Source organism: Daucus carota, chromosome 7, assembly GCF_001625215.2.
Source record: "Daucus carota subsp. sativus chromosome 7, DH1 v3.0, whole genome shotgun sequence".
NCBI lineage: Eukaryota > Viridiplantae > Streptophyta > Magnoliopsida > Apiales > Apiaceae > Daucus > Daucus carota.
This window is the reverse complement of record NC_030387.2, coordinates 7,675,558-7,698,529: the sequence shown is the minus strand read 5'-3', so window position 1 is coordinate 7,698,529 and position 22,972 is coordinate 7,675,558. Positions and strand designations below refer to the sequence as shown.

General features: G+C 34.7%; 4 protein-coding genes and 1 non-coding gene across 5 annotated transcripts; 2 read left to right on the top strand and 3 right to left on the bottom strand.

Annotated features, from left to right (window-relative positions):
* The first annotated feature begins 1,585 nt into the window (after window positions 1-1,585).
* LOC108196500 (importin subunit beta-1) lies at window positions 1,586-5,853 on the top strand. The gene is made up of 3 exons (XM_017363802.2): window positions 1,586-1,827; window positions 2,804-5,235; window positions 5,327-5,853. Exons 2-3 carry the CDS (start codon window positions 2,816-2,818, stop codon window positions 5,520-5,522), a joined length of 2,616 nt encoding a protein of 871 aa, XP_017219291.1. The 5' UTR covers window positions 1,586-1,827; window positions 2,804-2,815; the 3' UTR covers window positions 5,523-5,853.
* Window positions 5,854-11,067: 5,214 nt separating this feature from the next.
* Window positions 11,068-12,672, top strand: LOC108194570 (protein NODULATION SIGNALING PATHWAY 2). Its single transcript, XM_017361529.1, has one exon. It carries the CDS (start codon window positions 11,068-11,070, stop codon window positions 12,670-12,672), a length of 1,605 nt encoding a protein of 534 aa, XP_017217018.1.
* A 191-nt stretch (window positions 12,673-12,863) lies between these two features.
* LOC135147763 (uncharacterized) lies at window positions 12,864-15,288 on the bottom strand. The gene is made up of 4 exons (XM_064081184.1): window positions 15,150-15,288; window positions 14,884-15,068; window positions 14,415-14,487; window positions 12,864-13,729 (listed from the first exon to the last, which is right to left on the bottom strand). The coding sequence occupies exons 1-4, from the start codon at window positions 15,201-15,203 to the stop codon at window positions 13,637-13,639; spliced, it is 405 nt and encodes a 134-aa protein (XP_063937254.1). The 5' UTR covers window positions 15,204-15,288; the 3' UTR covers window positions 12,864-13,636.
* On the bottom strand, window positions 15,129-15,209 carry TRNAS-CGA (transfer RNA serine (anticodon CGA)). Its single transcript has one exon. It is a non-coding gene; the product is annotated as a tRNA-Ser (tRNA).
* A 4,191-nt stretch (window positions 15,289-19,479) lies between the features above and the next one.
* Window positions 19,480-21,147, bottom strand: LOC108195204 (gamma-interferon-responsive lysosomal thiol protein). The gene is made up of 5 exons (XM_017362158.2): window positions 20,787-21,147; window positions 20,429-20,494; window positions 20,199-20,339; window positions 20,012-20,104; window positions 19,480-19,915 (listed from the first exon to the last, which is right to left on the bottom strand). Exons 1-5 carry the CDS (start codon window positions 21,048-21,050, stop codon window positions 19,766-19,768), a joined length of 714 nt encoding a protein of 237 aa, XP_017217647.1. The 5' UTR covers window positions 21,051-21,147; the 3' UTR covers window positions 19,480-19,765.
* Between the last annotated feature and the right edge of the window lie 1,825 nt (window positions 21,148-22,972).

Here is a 22,972-nt window from a genome sequence, read left to right as displayed (position 1 = left end):
AATCCCTATATTTGCTACCCTATTATTATTTTAATTATAAATTTGAGAGAGAGAAAGGGAAAAAAGATGAAAAAGATAAAAAAGAAGGAGATAGATGAATTTTTTATTCATATATATTAAATAGGCAATGGCCAGAGGTTTAATGGGCAGAAAAGTTGAGGATGTGTTACTGATTTAGATAATCACTGGGATAGTGCTGGAGCATCATTTTTTTCAACCCATTATCTAAATACGAGCTAAGGAGCTAATTTAGGTAACTTAGACTTGCTCCCCACGCGCAATATAACCCATCATCTTGCAAAAACAATTATGTTGCTTGTTAGCGGGTGTTTAAACCCAACTTCTTTTCACTTAAAAGTCAGAGTTTATTTCCGGCGTTTGCGTAAATAAGTTATAAATCAATTTTTAATTTAAAATCTAAAATTTAGAAAGTTAAAAAATCATAAAAAAAGAAATTTGATGACTTATTTTTATTTTTGAAATTTAACTTTACAAAAATATATTGGATCATTTTAAAAAATAAGTTATAGTAATTTATTATTATATTCATAACTTTTATGCCTAATAAATTGTAAATATCAAAATATTTATTCAAAGAAAAAAGTTGGAATAATTTTTATGAATAAGTAACTTATGTCTTATAAGCGAAGCAAAACGGCCGCTTGGCAAGTATAGAAAAATTATTAACCAGCACGAATCTCATAATGGAAAAAAAAATTAAATTATTGGTCCCTGAATTATTAACGTTTTATTGTCTAGGTTGCTATTTTTTGGGTCACATAATTTTTTCGTTTTCCGATATAACTCTTTCCGTCAAAAAGATTCCAACGACGTTATAATCAAAAAAGTAAAGTTTTTGGTGTTTACACGGATCAAAGTAATTTTGAAAGTGTTAATGATATCCAAATTTAATGTTCAAGTAATCAAATTGGACTTGAATCACTAAGGACACTCATGTGAAACCAATTTTCATGAATTATGTCCAATTCAAAAAAAAATATAAATTGGACCATAAAATTAGGGTTCTTAATCGATTGGGGACCTAAATTTATGAAATTTTGATTTGGACCTAGTTTGGGTAAATTGATGTCATATGAGTGTTAATAGTGATTCAAATTTCTTGACTACTTGAACTTTAAGTTTGGATATCACCACCACCAGCTTGAAAAAAAAATTATCCGTATGAACATGAAGACACTAGTTTTCTGATTATAACGTCGTTGGAATTTTTTTACGGAGGGATTTAGATTAGAAAAAGTAAGAGTTAAGTGACTCAAAATACAGAATCTTTAGTTTAGAGACCTACACAATAAAATGTCAATAATTCATGAACTTATAATTTAATTTTTTCATTAATGGAAATATTTTCTCTTCTTTGACAATTAAAACAATGAAAGGTTTTTGTGGGGAAAAAAAACAATGAAAGGTTTTTTTTTTCCTTGTAAAGTTAATTTAAGGCGTGAGATAGTGAAGTTACATAAAAGGCCAAACTGTGGGCTATAAGCAAAGCCTGTTGTAGGCTGATTAAAATCAAGGCCCAAAAGGAAGTCGATACACACACGTGCAAGAATTCAAAAAAGCTAGGGTTTTACACGGGCAGCAAACAAAGCCTGCCCGTTAATATTTGTTTGACAAGCCTCCCCTCCCGCTTGCCCATTTCATTCGAAATACATTAATCCACCTCCGTTTAATCTGAGCACCCCTCTCTCTCTATATATACACACACATACACACAAACTACACCGATTCATACATTTATTTCTACTCTGCGTTCACTTCCAAGAGCTCCGATTGGGTTTCGATTCACTTCAGCTTACTACTTTTCAGGTTGTATTTTCTGTTTATCTACCAAATGAACTTGTTAGGGTTTGTGTTTTGCTTAGATCTGGTGAATTTTAGGTGTTTATTTGTGTGATTTTGTTGTACACTTTGATGTTTTGTTGTGTGAATTAGGGTTTTAGCGTGTGAATCGATGTGTTTGCCTCGTGTTTATGCGATGCTTTTGATTACTTTGGAAGATTGTTTGTGTTGGGTTTTTGTGCTTTATTTTGGGATTTTATTTTTTTGTTTTTGTTTTTGTTTCAATTGAATATGTTTTCAGATTAGGGTTTTATTGGGTGTTTCTCTGCTTGCCTTCTATCAGTGTTTCCGATTGTGTAGGTTGATATTAATTTCAGGCCTTATATCATTTTGCATTTTTATTTCTATATTTACAAAGATTAGTTTTTTGAAGCGTGCTTCGTTGTTTTTGGCTTGTCTGTTTGTGTGGCATCACTGTTTTTGATTGTTTATGTTAAGATTATTGAGGGGTTTAAAATTTGGTAGCTGTATTTGGGTTTATAATGTCACTGCCCTTTTTATTAAATGTCTGTTGAATCTTTAAGGTTCTGTGATAAAAATATATTCAAATTTTTAATTAGGACTATGATAAAACATTGTTCAAGATGTTGGTTTGGTTTTTTGACCATGTGAGATTGTGAAAGTTTTTGTTTTCAGAACCTAAATTATGCATTCGATAAGAGTCACAATACTTCTGTTTTTTCAAATTGATACATTATATAAGGCTTGGATTCCGACCCATCTTTTGCTTTGACGGAAATTATTTGTTTTCCTATAAGAAGATGGTTGAATTGAATGATTAGAGTTGTTCGATTTGAAATAATTTTGTTAGTATATCTGTACTTGTTGCTCATTTGTCTAATTCGTCATTATTTGTTCTTGTATTTCATATTATTATCAGTTTCATTCTTTACCCTTGTAGTCTGTGCTTATGGCTAACTTGTACTATACTTTGTTTACGCAGCATACCGAAGAAATGGCTATGGATATTACCCAGTTTCTTCTATCTGCTCAGTCGGCAAATGCAGTGGAACGTACTGATGCAGAGAGCAAATTGAAACAGTTTCAGGAGCAAAACCGACCATCTTTTCTTTTATCCTTGTCAGTTGAACTGTCGACTGATGGAAAGCCAACTGAGAGTCGCAGCCTAGCTGGTATCATCCTGAAGAACTCACTGGATGCTAAAGATGCAGCTATGAAAGAATACCTTGTTCAGCAGTGGGGTGGCACTGACACAACCTATAAATCCCAAATCAAAAGTTTGCTCCTGAATACTCTGGGATCTGCAGTCCATGAAGCAAGGCATGCTGCTTCTCAAGTTATAGCAAAAATAGCATCAATTGAAATTCCGCAAAAGGCGTGGCCTGAACTTGTTGGATCATTGCTTTTGAATATGACTGAGCAAGATAAACCTGCAACTTTAAAACAGGCAACACTAGAAACACTGGGATATGTTTGTGAGGAAATATCCCATAATGATCTTGTGCAAGATGAAGTTAACTCTGTGCTTACTGCTGTAGTTCAGGGAATGAATGGAGCTGAGCAAAGCGTAAACGTTCGCCTTGCAGCTACAAGGGCATTAAACAATGCCCTGGATTTTGCACAGACTAACTTTCAAAATGAGATGGAGCGGAATTTCATTATGAAGGTTGTTTGTGAGACAGCCATGGCAGAAGAGACTCTAATTAGACAGGCTGCTTTTGAGTGTCTTGTTTCAATAGCATCAATGTACTATGATGTGCTTGAACCTTATATGCAGACAATCTTTCAGCTAACTGCTAATGCAGTTAAAGGAGATGAGGAAGGTGTTGCCCTTCAAGCAATTGAGTTTTGGAGCTCTATATGCGATGAAGAGATTGAGCTTCAAGATTATGAGGTTCCTGATAGTGGTGATTCTGAAGTGCCTCACTCCCGCTTCATTGAGAAGGCTTTGTCATCTCTAGTTCCTATGTTGCTAGAAACCTTACTCAAGCAGGATGAGGACCAGGACCAGGATGATGGGATTTGGAATCTTGCTATGGCTGGTGGTACATGTCTTGGTCTTGTGGCCAGGACTGTTGGGGATGCTATAGTACCACTTGTAATGCCCTTTGTTGAGTCGAACATATCGAAACCTGATTGGCGGTCTCGTGAAGCGGCTACATATGCCTTTGGGTCAATACTTGAAGGCCCAAGCATTGAGAAACTCTCCCCCATGGTCAATACAGGATTGGTGTTTCTACTTCATGCCATGAAAGATGAAAACAGTCATGTAAAGGACACAACTGCATGGACTCTTAGTCGTATATTTGAGTTATTGCACTCCCCTGCTACTGGATTTTCTGTGATTACTCAAGCAAACCTCCCACAAGTTATTGAGGTGTTGTTGGGGAGCTTAAGGGATGCTCCTCATATATCTGAGAAGGTATGTGGAGCTATCTACTACCTTGCGCAGGGTTATGAGGATGCTGGTACAAGTTCCTCTTTGCTTACACGTCATCTTTTAGACATTATAAAGTGTCTTGTTGAAACTGCTGATAGAACTGATGGAGGAGACTCCAAGCTTAGAACTTCTGCGTATGAGACCTTGAATGAGGTGGTTAGATGTTCTGATCTTGCACAATCTTCACAAATTATTGCACAACTTCTGCCTGCTATTATGTCTAAGTTGGCAAAGACTGCTGAACTCCAAATTGGATCATCAGATGATAGGGAAAAGCAAGGAGATTTGCAAGCTTCTCTTTGTGGTGTGCTTCAAGTAATTATCCAGAAGCTTGGTGGTGCTGAGGAGACAAAATCTGTTATACTGCAGGCGGCCGACCAGATAATGATGCTGTTCCTTATGGTTTTTGGTTGCCGTAGCTCTACAGTACATGAAGAAGCTATGCTTGCCATAGGTGCTTTGGCTTACGCAACTGGACCGCAGTTTGTGAAGTATATGCAGGAATTTTACAAGTATTTGGAAATGGGTCTGCAGAATTTTGAGGAATACCAGGTCTGTTCAATCTCAGTTGGTGTTGTTGGTGACATTTGCCGTGCTTTGGATGACAAGGTTTTGCCATACTGTGATGGAATCATGACGCTTCTCCTAAAGGATCTGTCTAGCGGTGAACTACACCGTTCTGTGAAGCCGCCCATATTCTCATGTTTTGGGGATATTGCTCTTGCTATTGGAGAACACTTTGAGAAGTACTTTCAGTTTGTGGTGCAAATGATGCAGGGAGCTGCAGAGGTTTGTGCAAAGTTGGACAACACAGATGAGGAGATGATGGAATATGGCAATCAGCTCAGGCGCAGTATATTTGAGGCCTATTCTGGTATATTGCAAGGATTCAAGAATACCAAGGCTGATTTGATATTGCCCCATGCTCCACATGTGCTACAGTTCATAGCATTAGTATCAAAAGACCAACCAAGGTACAAGTTTCTGATTTTAGTTTTAATGTAACCTAATGGATCTCTGCAACACTGCTTACTAACTATCCTTGCATAATATGGTATATTTTAGGGATGAAACTGTGATCAAAGCAGCCGTTGCTGCGCTGGGTGATCTAGCAGATGCACTTGGCCCAAAATTGAAGATGCTTTTCCAGGAGCATTCCATCTGGATCGATGAATTATTAAGAGAGTTTCTTCAATCTGACGATGAGCAACTGAAAGAAGCTGGACTTTGGACCCAAGGGATGATTGGACGTGCCCTTTAATCTGGGTGAAGTCGTTATATGTTTGCTTTGTTCATTAGAAAGTCCTCTTCTCTATCCCTGCTTCATCTTAGAAACCTATATATGCTTCTGGTCTAGTATCATTCAGCTGTAAGTTTTCGATCCGTTTCTATGGGGTCAAAGTTAAACTGTAATGGTTATATTGTAAGCATAAAGGTCACTAAATGTCGGTGGTCTTCTTTTGTCGGGAACGGTAGTTTATGCAATAGTGATTGGTCGGTTCTTGAACGTCAATTATTTGCTTTCATCTTATACCAACTGCAGATACAACTGCAGATTCATTAATTTAATGCAAATCTTGTTTACAGACCCATATCTCATTTTGCCATCATCTCAACTTATCATGCCTTACTAGTAGCTTACAGGCATCCGTGTTCTGCGTTATTGTTGCAGCATAAACATCTAATATTGGGTTATATATTCATGTTAGTTGTTATTACCGTTTCAGATGACTTCTTACGTGTGTTGTAAGGTTTAAAAAATATCCGCTCTTTATTTTAAATAAAAATAGATTTAATGGTTTAAAAAATATTCCGCTAATTATTTTAAATTTTCATTTTGATTAAAGGTTAAGTTTTTATTCATACAAGGCCCTATTTGTAATTCGGAGTTTTGGGTTATACTAGGCCTTGTTTGTTTGTGAATTAGCGGTTAGCTGATAGCGGATTGAAGTTAGCTGATAGTGGATTGAATTAAATGTTTTGACTAACTGATTGGATTAGAGGTTTTGACTAGTGGATTAGATTAGTTGTTTCTTGTGAAACTGTTTGGTAAATAAGATTAGAGGTTTTGACTAGCGGATTAGATTAGCTGTTTCTTGTGAAACTGTTTGGTAAATAGGTGAATGATTATCTTTTTCTGACACAAACCAAAACCTCTAATTCAAAAAGCTCCTCAAAGTAATTTTTTCAAAATTAGCTTTTTGGACTCAAACCTCTATTTCAATCCGCTAATTACCAAATACTAAAATTAGCGAATTCTAGTGGTCAAACCTCTAAACATAAGTCCTAAAACATACTTCCTCTGTCCCATTTTAGTTGTCACATTTCTATTTTTGTTAGTCAATATTTTTGTTGGTCAAATTGACTAACTTTTGACCAAAGATTATAGGTCATTCTTTCATTTTTTTTTAAAACTGAAAATCACATCTTAAAGTAGATTAAAAGTTGCTTCTGGTGATATATTTTTTTTATTTTTTCAATTGATCAAATATTAATAAATTTTAGTCAAATTTTGGTCAATTTGACCGGCACAATACCAAAGGTGACAACTAAATTGGGACGAAGGGAGTAAGTTTTAGGTTTGTGGTTTGTTAAATGGTCCGCGGATAGAGTAGCTCTCTTTTTTGGAGAGTAGGAGATGTTCACTCCAAATTTTATTATATAATGTCGGATGATTTAAATTTTAGTGAGGTACAGTTGTTTAATTTTTTTACTAATATGATTTATAGTCTTATAATTGAGGATCTGTTCTTAAATAATCTTAAACAATCTCGAGGTGAGTCAGAGTCAAACTCAGGACATGTATCAACAGACGATAAACCCTTAACCACCGGGTTGTTTTGGAGGTGGGAGATGTCCACTCCAATTTTTGTTGTGTAATGTTGGATGATTTAAGATTTTAATGAAATCCGATCATTTATGGGAAAAGAAATAACTGAGGTTCCTTTTTTCTTCTCCATCAAGCGAAATTTGTAAACAAATTTAAAATTTGTTTCACCATCCACCAAATACTTTTGCATGTTATGTGCCTCAGGAGTAACATACCATCTCAGTCTTCAAAATCTGTTCAAGCTGATCTGTGATAAACATGACACTGCTGATCCCTACATGGAAAACTACCATGAAGTCTAACAAATAACAATATTATGTAATCTCATTATCATGTGATGAAGAAGGTGAAACCTTTTGTTTACATATGCCCTTATGTCCAAACTGTAAAATAATTATACTCTTATACATAACAAAAAAGTTTTGTCTCTTAACAAGAGTTTCATAGCCGGAGAAAGAGAGTTTCATAGTGCACTTTGATCTTCAAATGCTCTGTGGTATCCGGGTCTGTCTCTTAACGAGAGTTCAAAATCTTCTGTGTTTTATAAGTCCAGTCTTTGAATTGTGAAGCTTTTGCAATTCAGTTGAACTGAAAAACTGTTCTTTCTTAAACAATATGAATCTCATTCGGATATCCTCCTCAGCAATTTCATCTAGATGACCATATGTATTTATTTCTGTAGCATGCATATAAAGTTATTGGTGGTGATTTCAAAATTAACAATCTTCAGAAAAAAGGTCTTTGGGTTACACTAACCCGAATCTTCAGAATGATAGCCCTATTGTACAAATGCAGAGTCATCAAGAAAAATAGAGGTAACATGACACATCACGACCACATAAACCTTTTACGATGACTACTATCTTAGTAAGTTTACAGAGTAGCATATCATGACCACATAAACCTTTTATGATGCGTACTATCTTAATAACCTTAAAGAGAACAAGTATGTAGGCAATGCAGTCTATGAATTTTTACAATGTTCTTGTATTAAACGATGTTCTTATGAATGGAAAGTCATGCTCGTAGAGCTGCATAAACACAATTTGTGGACAAGCTCAATGGAACTGAAAACAAGTGCAGCAAATCATATAAGAGGCCGTTTGGAAACTAGCATTTCATTTCAAATGATGGATTTAAAATGACAGGATTTGAGTTATCATTTCAAATTCTCAGATTTATACTAGTATTTGAATCTCTGGATTTCAAATGAAATTCAAATCTAAATTCTCAAACAAGTTATTTCATCAAATACAGAATTTCAAATGAAATCCATGCTTCCAAACAGGGCATTATTGTACTTAATTAAATATAAAGGTTTGATTATACTGTACTGCGCACCTACTAACAGCAAGGGACAACTGATATGATTAGATTTGTATATCTATAGCGTTTTACTAATTTATGATTATCCCTAGTACTGTCTTTTCTTCTAGACTGTTCGGCAATTTTATAACCAAGGTGATTTGGTAAACATTATCTTCAGACATCTTATCTTCTTATCTGTTGCAGAATAAACATGCATAATACATATTAATTTCGCATCCAATCACAGCATTAGAAATTGCGACAAGTACAACGTACCAGTTGAACAGATGATCATCACCTGACATAATAAAACAGGAATGGGATACTTGTAAAGGTCAAGAAAGAGTCTACTTCCGTAACAAGGCACACACAAATCAGGTGTCGTTATGGCTGGGAAACCATATAACAGAGATTAACCGACTACAATAGCGAAGATGATTAATCAGAATGAGTGATCTAATCCGATAGCAACGAAATCTGTCCAGAACACTTAAAATTTCAAATACATATGAAAACTGGAAGACATTTCTAATTCTTTTTACAGTTCTAGATGGTTAGGTCGAAAAAATTGTTTAAGAATATCACTAGAACATTGATAATATACCGTGTCTGAAGACAGTGTGAAACAAAAGCAATACAGTATAATATTTGGTCTATACTATCATATCAGAAACACAAAACACTGAATCTTCTCTACTCTGCCCAAAAGAATCTATAAATTAAAGGTCCCTCCAAATAATAGAAGGCCTAATCTCTCCTTATTATATAGTCAAGTTTCAAATCCTGCAATGATCTATACGAATCTTCTGATAAGAAAACATTGCCAAGCAAGTCAATTAACATTATCTTATCCATTACTATCTACAGTATTGTTTCCACCTCCTAAACAAGGGCTGGGGTTCAAACACACGACCTAGCGGATGGCAATTAACAAAAAAAAAAAGCACTTGAATATCATGCCAAGCACAACGTTTTCTTTGTCCTCATATACTCTGCATAGAATTTTGAAGACTCTTCGTGCTTAGTCTAACACATAACATACAAATTATGTTTACTTGTCAACACATGTAACCATAGAAGTTGAAGTAAAACTTAAAAGAAAGATAAGATATAACTCAAAAAAGAGGATAACCAAGAAGGTACAGGTTTACAATACTTAATATAAGATCAAACATATGATATAGATAACATTAAACAACAAACTCACATCTACATCACATACATTCTGGTACAAAACAATAACATATTTAAAAAGAGAGGTTAAGTCACAAAACACTGGACATGTTTATTAAATCAAACATTCTATCCAAAGTTTAAACAGCTGTCAGAAAAGTATTAGAAAAATAAGAAGTATTTATCTTAATGAGCCTTGAGACGGCAATCAACAAACAAAATAGTCTATTAGTTGATGTTATTTAAAATAGCAAAGAATTTTGTAATCAAAATCAGTAGAGTTCCGATCAACCATTAAACTCATATTTGTACTTAAGTTCCATCAACCTCATGGTAGATGTATATGTTCAGCATTTTCAAATATATCATAATCAAAGCCGTGCAAAATGACTTTAAGACACCTCCTATGCGAACTACACACACATGAATCAACAGTTATACGACAGAAAGGTTTTAAAAATCAAATTTAATCAAGAGAGTTACGTCAAGCTCTTACCTTCTGGACTTGACTTTTAACTGACATTCAGTAGCTTAAGAGTACTATGTTCCAACAAAAATGGATGATAATCAACAGGCATGTTGGAATTGCAGTTAAATTGCCAACAAAATAAGAATAATTCTAGTCAATTACGAAGAACACCACTTTAACAGCTCAACTCGTCAGGCACAAATCTTAGAAAATTTGAAGTAATTCTCGACTCTCTTACTGTTTCATTATATAAAAACAAACAAAATATATAGATAGATACACATAATAAACTATACTAGGCTTCTGAGAGTATTTTCTGCCCTTAACTATTAGGTTTTCTGCAACCAGGTAAAGTTATTTAACATTCTCATTTAGATTTTTTTATTTATTAACTGAAGAAACCAAGAAACACTATTAAGACATTTAACAGTAATCTGTGCAAATTCTCAGATTGATTACCTGAGAATTGAATAAAAAAGTGAGAATTATGACAACTACTGCAACTATATGTGTTTGTCTTTTCTATAGTAGGTGAAATATAATCAGAGATATATAATCAGGATATTCTCCGATCAAGCTGTCATTTTTAGATAAGAAAAAGCCAAAATATTACGACTCCACATGAAAAACAACATTGATTTACCAATACACAGGAAGACATGATATCAAATTTACCAGTTTAATAATATTGGTACACCTGAAAAGACATGTATAGCTATTTATATATTCATGTTAATCTGCAAAGCTTACCAACCTCCAAGAAAACTCCAAGAAATGATTACGACCTTGCAGAGGAATGCTGCTGAAAATGTATGCTGAAAATACCATCCACTACAGGCCATAATAAGGGTTCTGAGTAAATTTCCTCCTAGATTCCTAGTATTTCTATTATATGTTTTACTGGTTCAAACTTTTGGTCTAAGTCATTTAAAAATTCGGTATTCTTGTGTATATATATGCAACAAGTAGACCTATCCCCAAAATCAAGACTCTACTTGCACTTTTAAGTTATCACCAGAAAAATAAATGGAACATCAGCTTTCCCTGCCCTCCTGGGAACTTCATAACATCGTCAGCTCATTTTTCGATCAACCTATGCAAATTAGCAGTTACGATCCTCAGCTTTCACCTGCTATCACCACCAGTGAGAATTCACACACAAATTCCTCAGACTCGTATGTTCCGTATTTTTTATCAGATGAGTTTATTGATCAAACATTATTAGATGATAAGATGCCAGACATTCTCCCGATGGAGAGTTTGGAGGTTATTTCAAGTCATGAGTTTGGGAAAGTATGTGGTTGGTTAGATGCAAGTGAAGGTGAGGATTATAATTTGCCACAACTCTCAATGGAGGAAAAAGATTTATGGAGTCCTGATCTCTTAACCGAATCTTCTGTGGAAGAAAAAGATTTATGGAGCCCGGATCTCTTATTAGAATCTTATAATGAAACAGAGTGTCTTCAACCAGGAAATGAGTCACTTATATTACCCACTGATGATATGGAAGTTGACATTCAATCAAGCCTTTGTCCTCTGCTTCAAGCTTATGGAGAAGCTATGGATGACGGACAAATACAACTTGCAGATGCTTTAGTTGCACGCATAAATCAGAAGGTAAGCCCGGTTGGCAAGACCCTGGAACGTGTGGCATTCAACCTATTCCAGTCAACCGAAAATCAAGGATGCTATATAAAACAAGAAGCAAGCAAGAATCTTGAAGAAGCATTTAAAGCATTCTACGAAATCTTTCCATACGGGAGGTTTTCTCACTTTGCAGCTAACTCGGCTATTCTTGAAGCTATGCCAGATGATGCTGAGACCATACACATAGTAGACTTTGAAATGGGATCAGGAATTCAGTGGCCTTCACTTATTGAGTCAATAGGTAGTACAGATAAGACGCTAAGATTGACATCAGTAAAAGCAGAAGATAACTATGCTTCTGAATCCTCAATTTGGAAATTTGAGAAGACCAAGTGGCAGCTCCATGAGTACGCAAGATCTTACAATATTAAGCTGATTATAGAGGAGATGACATTGGAAGATTTGATGAAATATATAGAAATTTCAAAGAGTGAAAACAAAAGAGAATGGTTAGCTTTTAATTGTATGGTTAACCTTCCACACCTAGGGAGTAGGAGAAGCAGGAATGACATCATGAAGTTTTTATGGGTAGCACAGGCAGTTTTAGTTAATTTCACCACCTACAGAGGAATATTGACTTTTGGACATGGAGAAGAAGGGGAGATGATGAAAAATACATCCACATTCAGTTCATTCTTCTCTGACAGACTGAGGCACTACCATGCACTTTATGAGTCCATGGAATGTAATTTTCCAGATAATTTTGCAGAAGCAAGGTTAGCTATGGAGAGCCTTTTCCTTGGCCCTTATGTATCTTCCCCCTCCTGCTTTAAGAGGTGGGAGGAGATGAAAAGTGGCCCTGTATCAGCGTCGGTTATTGGATTACAAGGTTTGAAAGTGAGCCAAGAGAGCTTACTGGAAGCGAAGGATATGATAAATGAAGGAGACACTTTATATGCTGTTAGGAATGAGGGGCAGAATGAGAATGAATTGATTCTGGAATGGGGAGGAAGCCCACTATTCAGAGTTTCAACCTGGATGTAGATAGCGGAAACCATACTAATTAGGAAAGAATAGAGTTATAGAGATGTATATTTTGGCATACAGAGCATGTGTTTATTATGTGATGTACAGGTTCCACAAACAGATATTTTTACACAAAAAAAATGATCTTATAATATACTCCATAGAGACTGACCCATTGCTTTCATATTTGTAGTTAATTTGTGTTCTTCTTTTCACAGACAATAGAAATACAAGTAAATTGTGAACTCTGAAAGATCAAATTTTAAGTATGACAACCAAGGTTCTCATATTTATTGTATAGATAAGAATTTTAAAAGAACAGCTAGCAGCAGTTTCTCAAAATTTTACCTGTGATATAATTGGTCCTGTGTACGATATGCGAGTCTAATAACAACAGATCATGGTACCATGCAGTCAAATGAAAGGTAGTGTCAACAATTTGCAACTTCAGATAAATTTGCAACAACTTGCAACTTTCAATTTCTTACCACTGATACCACCCAAACATGCATATATTTATAAATTCCGTGAAAAGAATGACAAGGTGTAATAAACAAAATGACATCTATATGGCGAACCTTCTCAAACTGAATTGGATTCATTTTAAACCTGGCGGTAGCTTCTCCCCACAGATTTCTAGTTTCATGACCCTTTACGTCCTTGTCATCTACAAATCTGCAGAAAGACTAGTGAATTTCTCATCAGTGAAAATCTTTACATCTTTTCCTCGAGCTGGAATCAGGGACTACAACTTTGTGAATAGTGTTGGCTAACTTACTAGGAGATTAAAAACAGTCAGGAATGAGAATGTTGTATCTCTCTGCTTGTAAGATAGAACATGTCATAACAATATAAAGGTGATCTGGATCCAAAGAAGAGAATTGCAGTGGGCGAGGGGAAATGTCTTGGAGCAGAGGGGATTGGCGTACCAGTACTTGGTAACAGAATCCTTGGGAAAGGTGAAGGCCAACAGCAACACACCTTAAATTGATGAAAGCAATTTAGGCTGACGTGTACAGCAATAATCATCGAACTCAAGTTCCTTTTTCATTCTGACAGCAGTGACTACAAAAGTCTGCGGGAATAGTCCATTTCAAATTTAGGGGTAACAAGCACAAAGGTAATAATATAAGCAACTTAATTGATTGCTTGATTAAAATAGTTTGACGTTGTATCTTGTGAATCATAAGATGTCGTCTACATTGTACAAGAGAAAACATACGTAACTAGTATAGGGTGCCTATAGAGGAAGACTATGCATGTGTTTCAGAGTAGAGTTATAACAATGTTCCTATTTCTCGCTTACTCGTATAAATCCTATCGCCTCGTCACAAAGACACAAAAGAAAGTAGTGAACATTATCAAAACCATTTAATAACAGTAAAAAGCAGTCAATAACAGTTTAGATCTCAATATATGAAAGAGCCGGTGTATAAATTCTAAAAGCGAAGTGCTGCCTATTTAAAAAATGGGGGAGCGGAGTAGTTTAATTAAAAGCAAAGTTGCTATACTAGTATTGACAAGACTTGCTAGATACTCTACAAACAAAAGAAAATGCAGTTTGGTATCTGTAGCTGCCTCTTGAAAATTATGAAGGGTAGAATCGAATAATCTCACTATAGATTAACTAAAGTAAAACCTGATAAAAATTCACAAATCTCTACAACATTGGAATGTAAATTTGCCTGAAAAATTGAAAGGTCAGTTCAATTGATGAAGAAGAAATAAGCAGATAATTGTTGAGCATGAATATTATTCACCTTATCCTCTGAGAGAAAAAAAGAGTTGCTAGATGAATTCCACAAATTCAATAATCCATGATCATGCAAAGTCCTGTGACATCAGCAAGAACAAGGTTTTTCTATGTAAAAACAAACATGTTTCATATTAATACGAAATCTTTTGTTCCAACTTAAACGCAGACAAGCAGATAGCGTAACTTTTGATTCAGAAATTAGAAATTTGCAGATGAGAAAAAAGTTAAAACGCCGCGTAAAAATCACAGATATCACAACATATCTAGCGTAGAACCATGAGTGGCCACTGGCCATGCTTGTATATTTCCCAAAAAGATCCTACAAAATACAATAATTTGTACCCAAACATCTAATGAAGCCCAAGGCTATATTGAATTACAATATACCAAAAACCTAAGGTAATGCAACACAAGGCAAGTAACAAAAACCAACATCTCACATTAAACTGAAACAAAAGACAACAAGTATATACCACTTAAACAGAAGGCCATCCACTGTGCAAATCCTCATGTACATGATCAGCTCCATTGTATCTCTACCATTCTTTTCTCCCATTGTTGCTAAGCACAAACATGAAACAACCCAATGAATCATTTGCACCATAGTAACAGATTGCTCATAACAAGCTCTCCTCAGCAACACAGCAACCCTCTTTCCCTAATCATTTTACAAAAAAATTAATCTATGGAGATGTGTGTAAATTGAAAATGAAAAAATCGTCGACAGCAGGATTCGAACCTGCGCAGGCGAACCCAACAGATTTCGAGTCTGTCTCCTTAACCACTCGGACATATCGACGTCTTTACATGCTTCGATTTCTTCTCTTATATAAAGATCTTTTCAGCTTTGAATAGTTTTGTCATTTATTGAAAGTGGTAATCCACTCCCGAGATGTACATAGAAAACTAGGAGTGATCAGAAAACCGCCCAAACCGCATAAACCGCCCGCACCGCGCCAAACCGTACCACAAAACGTAGTTTTTAATTTTCGTGATGCGGTTGCGGTTTGAATTTTTCACAAACCGCGCGGTGCGGTGCGGGTTGCGGTTTAACATATTAGTAGTGCGGTTCAAACCGCGCCGCACCGCAATATTATTATATATATATATATATATATATATTAGTGATTGTCAAATAAAATTATATTATATATATATATATTATTTATAATTATGTTATATGTATTTGTTAAATCTCTTCAAATAATAGTTAAATATTATATAATCAATCTCGCATTACTATTATACCAAATTTGTATGAAATGATTATATTATTATAATATGTCTCTTTGTAGTTAGTACTCATATTTATTATCATATTTACACTTTTGTTTGTGTTTTTTAGTGGTTGTTGTAATTTTAAAATGATAAATATCATATAAATTCATTACAAGAAAAGATTTTAATTATTGTATATTTAAATTTTATTTCGAACTTCAACCAAAATTTTTTATTCTTAAGCATACAAACCGCACAAACCGCACCGCATTTTTGTGGTGCGGTTTACGCGATTTTTATGCTAGCGTGGTGCGGTTTAGGAGTGAGCGGATGCGGGTTCGGTGCGGTTTTTAGATAAAACCGCAACCGGAACCGCATACCCTCGGTTTTTAGAAATCAAAACCGAAACCGCCGGTTTGGTTTCGGTTCGGTTTCGGTTTTAAATATCTCGGTTCGGTTACAAAAACTTCGGTTTCGGTTACAAAACCGCATACACAAAAATTAAAAATGAAAATCTTCATTCATTCAAAATACGAGGAACCGATATTACAAAAATACAAGATTTCTAATACAGTAGGAATATAGAATGTATACAATACAAAAAGTCTCCTACAAGAAATTACAGAAAGCATAAGCTGCTAATGATTTTAAGGCAAAAAGATTGCAGGTCTGCCTCATTAATTTGTATCCACTGCACTGTGAATTTGTCACTGCCAGGTCCAGTCTGCAATGCTAGTTTGTGCCACATATGTATCCACTGTCCAGAATAGAACCTCCTCACTGGAGACACCACTGTGAAATAAATTATGGTACCAAAAGCAATAAAAACCGGACACATAATTGCACTATGAATTAGCAATTGCAGCAGACTTAGAAGAAGCAAAAGCATAAACATTCTGTTCCTTTTTAGACACACATAATATAACAACCTGATCTTGTTTCTCTTTTATTCATAAACAGTTTGGCAGAAGCATTCATTTCAGTACATATACCATCGTGCAATTACAAACATAATCACATAATATTAGTCAGCTCGAGATATTAATGTAGGCAGCTAATATCAGGAATATATATGCACAAAACCTCCTCACTGGAGACACCACTGTGAAATAAATTATGGTACCAAAAGCAATAGAAACCATACACATAATTGCACTATGAATTAGCAATTGCAGCAGACTTAGAAGAAGCATAAGCATTCTGTTCTTTTTTAGACACACATATTATAACCAACTGATCCTGTTTCTCTTTTATTCATAAACAGTTTGGCAGAAGCATTCATTTCAGTACATATAAATATAATATATATACATATATATTATAAATATAATATATATAATATTTATTTTAAAATCGGATCGGTTCGGTTTTTTTCGGATCGGTTCCTAGTTATAACCGGAACCGAACAATCGGTTTCGGTTTTGGTTTTTAAGTTTTTGGTTTCGGTTTCGGTTCGGTTTTATGCGGTTCGGTTTTTAGCGGTTTTTAGCGGTTTCGGATTCGGTTTCGGATTCATTCGGTTTTTTGCTCACCCCTAGTGCGGTTGCGGTTTGAGTTTTCAACCAAACCGCATACGCGGTTTGGTTCGCGGTTTTAGCGAAAAACCGCACCGCCCGCACCGCGATCACCCCTATAGAAAACTCTACAGACAGAGAGAATGACTAGGCACTATGAGGTGGATGAATGCTTTACTTACCTAATTATCACCTGCATCCTCTTTTATTTTCCAACACTTTATGTTATCTTATATTTGTGCTATCTTCTAATATTTTATTTTTTGAGTATTTGCTAATTTCATAAATTAAAATTTCAAATTTATACATATTATTTCAAATTTCTTAATCGAATAATACACAAGCATATGAATTTTATAATATAATTAATGAAAATGAAGAGTCTAATTTAAACATTTCACATGTAATTTTTTCAAATAACTAAAATAATTTCAAAAAAATTTAATTCAAGTGAATTATATTTTCAGTTTTTATTTTATTTTCTTCTTTATGTATTTCACCTTTTAATTTTATAGCCTTTTCTTTTTTAATTACTTATGTCATTTATTTTAATTGTATAATATATTGATGTAAACTGAGGACTTTAATATAGACTCGTAATATATATATAATATATGAGAGTTTTTTATTATTCTTTTACTTTTTACTTTTTAGTTATTTTTTTATTTGTTTCTATGCAATCTTCTTTTTAGTTTTTATTACTTTTTTTTCTAATGTATTTCTGTCACTAATTTTATGAATACAATATATTTAAATTATTAATTTTAATCAAAACATAAATATTACAAATAATTGAAAAATATAACTGACAACATTGAAAAATAGAGTAACAAAAACTATAAAGGTGATTACATATAAAAAGCAAAAAAAAATAACTAAAAAACCCCTTAAATATTATTATTATATATATATATATATATATATATATATATATATATATATATATAAAAAGTTATCAATTTACATCAAAATATCATACAGTTAAAATAACTGACAAATAATTAAAAAAAGACAATAAACGTTAAAAGGTAAATACATAAGGAAGTAAATAGAATAGAAAATGAAAGTATAATTCATATTAATTAAATTCTTTTGAAATTGTTTTAGTTTTTTGAAAAAATCACATGTGTTATATTTAAAGTAAACTCTTCATTTTCATTAATTATATTATACAAATACATATGTTTATGTAAATAAGGGTTATTTAAATAATAAATCTAAAATAATATGTATAAATTTGAAATTTTAATATATGAAATTAGCAATTACTCAAAAAATAAAATATTAGAAGATAGCACAAATAAAAGATAACATAAAGTGTATGAAATATACAAGGGGATACAAGTGATAATTAGGTAAGTGGTAGACAAGGCATTGAATGCTCCGTCCACCTCATGCTGCCAGATCATTCTGTGACTCTTTTCTGCAGCGCTTTATGTGGACGTAGCATTAGTTTTTTATTTGTTAAAAAGAAGAGATGTCAGTGTTTTACATTTAAAAATTACCGTATCATTTGGCCAAAAAAAAAAAAATACCGTATCAAAATTATGGATTAAAGAATTGTAAATAAGCCTGCATTCAAGGTAAAAAAAAATTATATCTCTAGTTTTGAAGTAAACTTTCATTTCATTAAAAGACTGATCAATATTTTCTCTTTATTTTGTGAACAGTCTTACTGAGCTTTTAGTCCTTGAAATTTAGAAATATGTTTATGAACGGACATATTTAATAACGAAATGATTAAATCGGCCGAGTTGAAACGTACAGAATTGATTCGTAAACATTCCTACTTTTAACGGCTCCAGGTGAACAAGCCAAAAATTAATGTGATCAACTTTGCAGGTGGCTAACTCCACAACCATTAACCGCAAACAAGTTAGTTCTGGGTAAAATATCTGTATGTTAATTGTGCAGAAAAAGAATATTCCATGAATATTTGTACCCAAATGTATGATTTTCATGGTACCATAAGAATACTGGTTTCAGTGATCCGAAGCTAGTGCCTTGTCGTAACGTTTATCAGATTTTGAGAAAAATATTTTATTTTATTTTGACATAGCTCAAGTGGTTAAGTCTCAGATCTTGGGTTCGACCATGACTCACTCCGAGACTCACTCCGAGAATTTGTTAGAACAGGTATTTACTTGTAAGGCTATAAGTCATATTTGTCAAAAGAGAAATATTATTTAATATGCAGCAGAAACAGTATTTGCTAATAGAAGGACTTAGACAAGTAACCAATATCGTGCTTGATGCTTGTTGGTTCTTTAGTTCACGCCTAATTGCTTCTGATTGATAAACATGTCTCAACATCCACAAGTTCATAACACTAATCCAGAACATCAAAGGGGGCACCCTGTCAAGAAGAGAAGCAAACTCTGAAGGATCTTAAGATACAATGCCAAGAAATTTCCTGGACTGAATATAAATTGTTGCAATCTTATAATTCAATTTCGATATGAGCACTTATCATATGCTTGCCATGTGCTTAATGCTTAATATCTCATGTTACAAAGATTCACTACTTTTTAGCTAGTTTGAGAATCCATCAGAAGGGCCAATGAGTTATCGCTTATCAGTTCCTGAATTTATCTCCTCCCCAAATTTTTTATTTGATCAGGTGTCAATGATATTCAGTCTTCCATGCATAACAAACTTGAGGGTCTGAATTTTCAATATTAGATGGAATGATCTCCGGTGGCCGACTGCAAGCTTCAGGTCTGTTGGGGCCAGTATACGCCTTGCAGATATGAGTAACGTAGTTCTGGTAATCCTGGACATATGAAGAACTTGTGCTAAATGATAATTAAGAGGTAGAAAAAAGGGCATAAAGACAGAGAGTGAGCGGACAAGGACAGTGAATACCGACTTGTTCTAGAGTTTTGTTATTGACAATCACCCATGGTACAAATTTATGAGGCGGTTGAAGACGCTCAGTCTCATAAGCATCTCTTCGTTGTAGCTGCATTTAAAATTGACAGTCATATAATTGCTTATTGGAAAGTCAATTTAGACATATGAAGAAATTTCACTACTGACAATGCAAGATTACTAACATCGTTTCCAGTTGCAGATTTGTAGCACTGGTCCATGTGTGGTTGATTCAAACGCTGTTCGCCTAAACAAGAAGGCCACAAATTCTGTTTTCCAGCCAGTGACAGTCGCTCTATGCACTGAATCAACTTGTAATGAACTTTCTTCGCCAGTAAACAAAAACAAGACGCGGTTAAGAGGACCGTCTGTCTAGTATATCTCACACTCACAAAAAAATTGTACGTTAACTCACCGGATCAGGCCAGAGACTAATGGCACAGGCTTCCACTGTATTAAGCAAACACTCATTCGGGCCATGCTTAAATTTTATTGTTCATACAAGAAGAAAAAAACATCAAGCAAATTAATTATACTTGCATATAATGCAGATAAGAGGGCATTTAGAAACATGCATTTCATTTGAAATGATGGATTTCAAATGACAGGATTTGAGTTCTAATTTCAAATACTCAGGTTTATACTAATATTTGAAAATCCGAATTCCCAAACAGGTTATTTGATCAAATCCAGAATTTCAAATGAAATCCAAGTTCTCAAACGGGCCATACAAGAATTTGAATGAAATATTATTGGTGGTGGCAGGTACGTACTTGGCATGTCCAACTGCTGTTGTTAACGCGATGAGCATTCCCCCAGGGAATCAACCTGAGATTGACGATGGAAATGAGATCTGTTTCAAACACTTTTCGGAGCTGATTCACGATGAAGTTTCCACAGAAAGGACACAGTGATTCATAGTAGAGAGAGACATTGACTTTGGTAAAATTGGTTGGACTAGAATGAGAATGTAGCATGAACAAAGATAAGAAAAGAAAGTTGAGAAAGAATGGAGAAACTTGTTTAGAAGAAACCATGTTTATTGCCTGGTATGACTTGGATTATGAGGCACATGTGGTTTTATCTTTTTATCTTGTTGAAAGTTGGCTGGCTGCCACTACTACCATTTATATTTTCATCAACTTTGTGACTTTAACAGGGCAAGTGCTTGCTTTCAGTTTCAGATCCAGAGATGGACCAGTGAGATGGGTATTCCAATAAATAGGTTAGTTGAAACTCATTTATTTCAAGAAAATTTACTATAATATGCTTTTTTATATTTTTGGTCAGAATTAAGCAACTATTTTCAGGAATTCGGACCAATAACAAGACTAGTTTTCTATTTACTGTGCATGCGTCGTGTGAATTTATATACACACAACTTGCATCTATTGACCGATGACCGGGCCTGAGATGCTCATAATAGTCACTTCTAAAAAATTCAAATTAAAATAAAATTAGATTTCCATCTTTTTGATGCGATTCTTATTTTTGATGTAGTATTTTCCAAAATATGCTAAATGTTATACCCAAATTCAACATGGGCTTGACCGATGTGCTACGCAAACTTAAAGATTGAAAATATGATAATGAGTCGAGACATGATCAAAATTGGACTGCTCAGCGCTCACTTATCTGACGCCCCTAGGGAAGACCTCCAATCAGGGCGCGTCTTGATGGGAGATAAGACACATTTGGAGAGCTTAATATGGAAATGACTTTTACGAAGATACGAAGGGGTGAAGACTTGTAATGGATTATAATCTGGGTCGAGCGTGGAAGATTTGAAAAAGAATGCGCCCTCCGTCGATGGTGGGTGCACCCACAAAAAAGAAAATGAATCATCAACAAGTTTGAAGGGCGATAGAGAACACCTTGTACCTGGGAACACCCTTAGGTATGGATGGGATCTATCGTTGATGTTCGAAGACCCTACTTTGCATTCTAATGAGTCACTCTAATTGGGAAGCAGGGGATGAAGATTAGAGAAGGTCTTGCTCTGTATTCTAGTGGGTTGTTCTCGTCGGGAATCTTGTGGAATCTTTTTGAAAAATATTTTGGAAGACTCTATCTCTGTAGTCTGGTGAGTAGTCCTCATTGAGGAGCAGAGACACGCCCTTGCATTTCGAGTACGTCATGTAGCGGTGGTTGCGTTGAGTTTGGGAGAATTCAAATCCGAGTGAGATTCGAAAATCCCTGAGCCAATCAACATGCTTCGAGGCCCATGATTAGACCTCATCGTACTTGGCGCCTTTTAGGAAGACTGTGGCGCCCTCCAAACCCGGGTCAGAAGTTTGGGGTCCACACCTTAACATCCACCTGTAATTAATAATATAATATATACAGTGACCCTTAACTGTCCATGGATCGCAACAGGTTAAAGTATAAAACAAGCCACAACACAACTTTAATTATTACAACCCAAATCCCAAAATATAATCTTAAATTCTTACAAGCTTACACAATATTCGTATCTGGAAACTCAAACTAATACATATATAAACATCAAGTGCTGCCGATAGCTCTATCCATCTCTCAGCCTGGAATCCTGGCCTTACCACTAGCCTGAGGGTCATCGCTACCAACCTTCTCTGCTTTCACTGGAAAGAACATAGAGTTTCGCAAGAGTGAGCTAACAAGCTCAGCAAGTATAACAATATCCATTTAAACATTTATCAAAAGATGATGGAAATCAGTACTTAAGAGAATCAATCTCAATATCAAGTTTCTTTTTAGATTTTCAATTAGAATTGGATATTAAATTTTATTTTTTTAAAACCAAAGGTTAGGCTGCTGATCAGTCAGACACTAACCCCGAGCAGGCCCCGCCATGCTCGTTTACTGGATCCAAGGCACACATTGGCCTAAAGTGACCACTCATCTGGTCTGACCATTCATTTGGTCCATTTAAAAAAAAACTATCCAATTCTATTATAAATCAGGATGAATAACAATATAA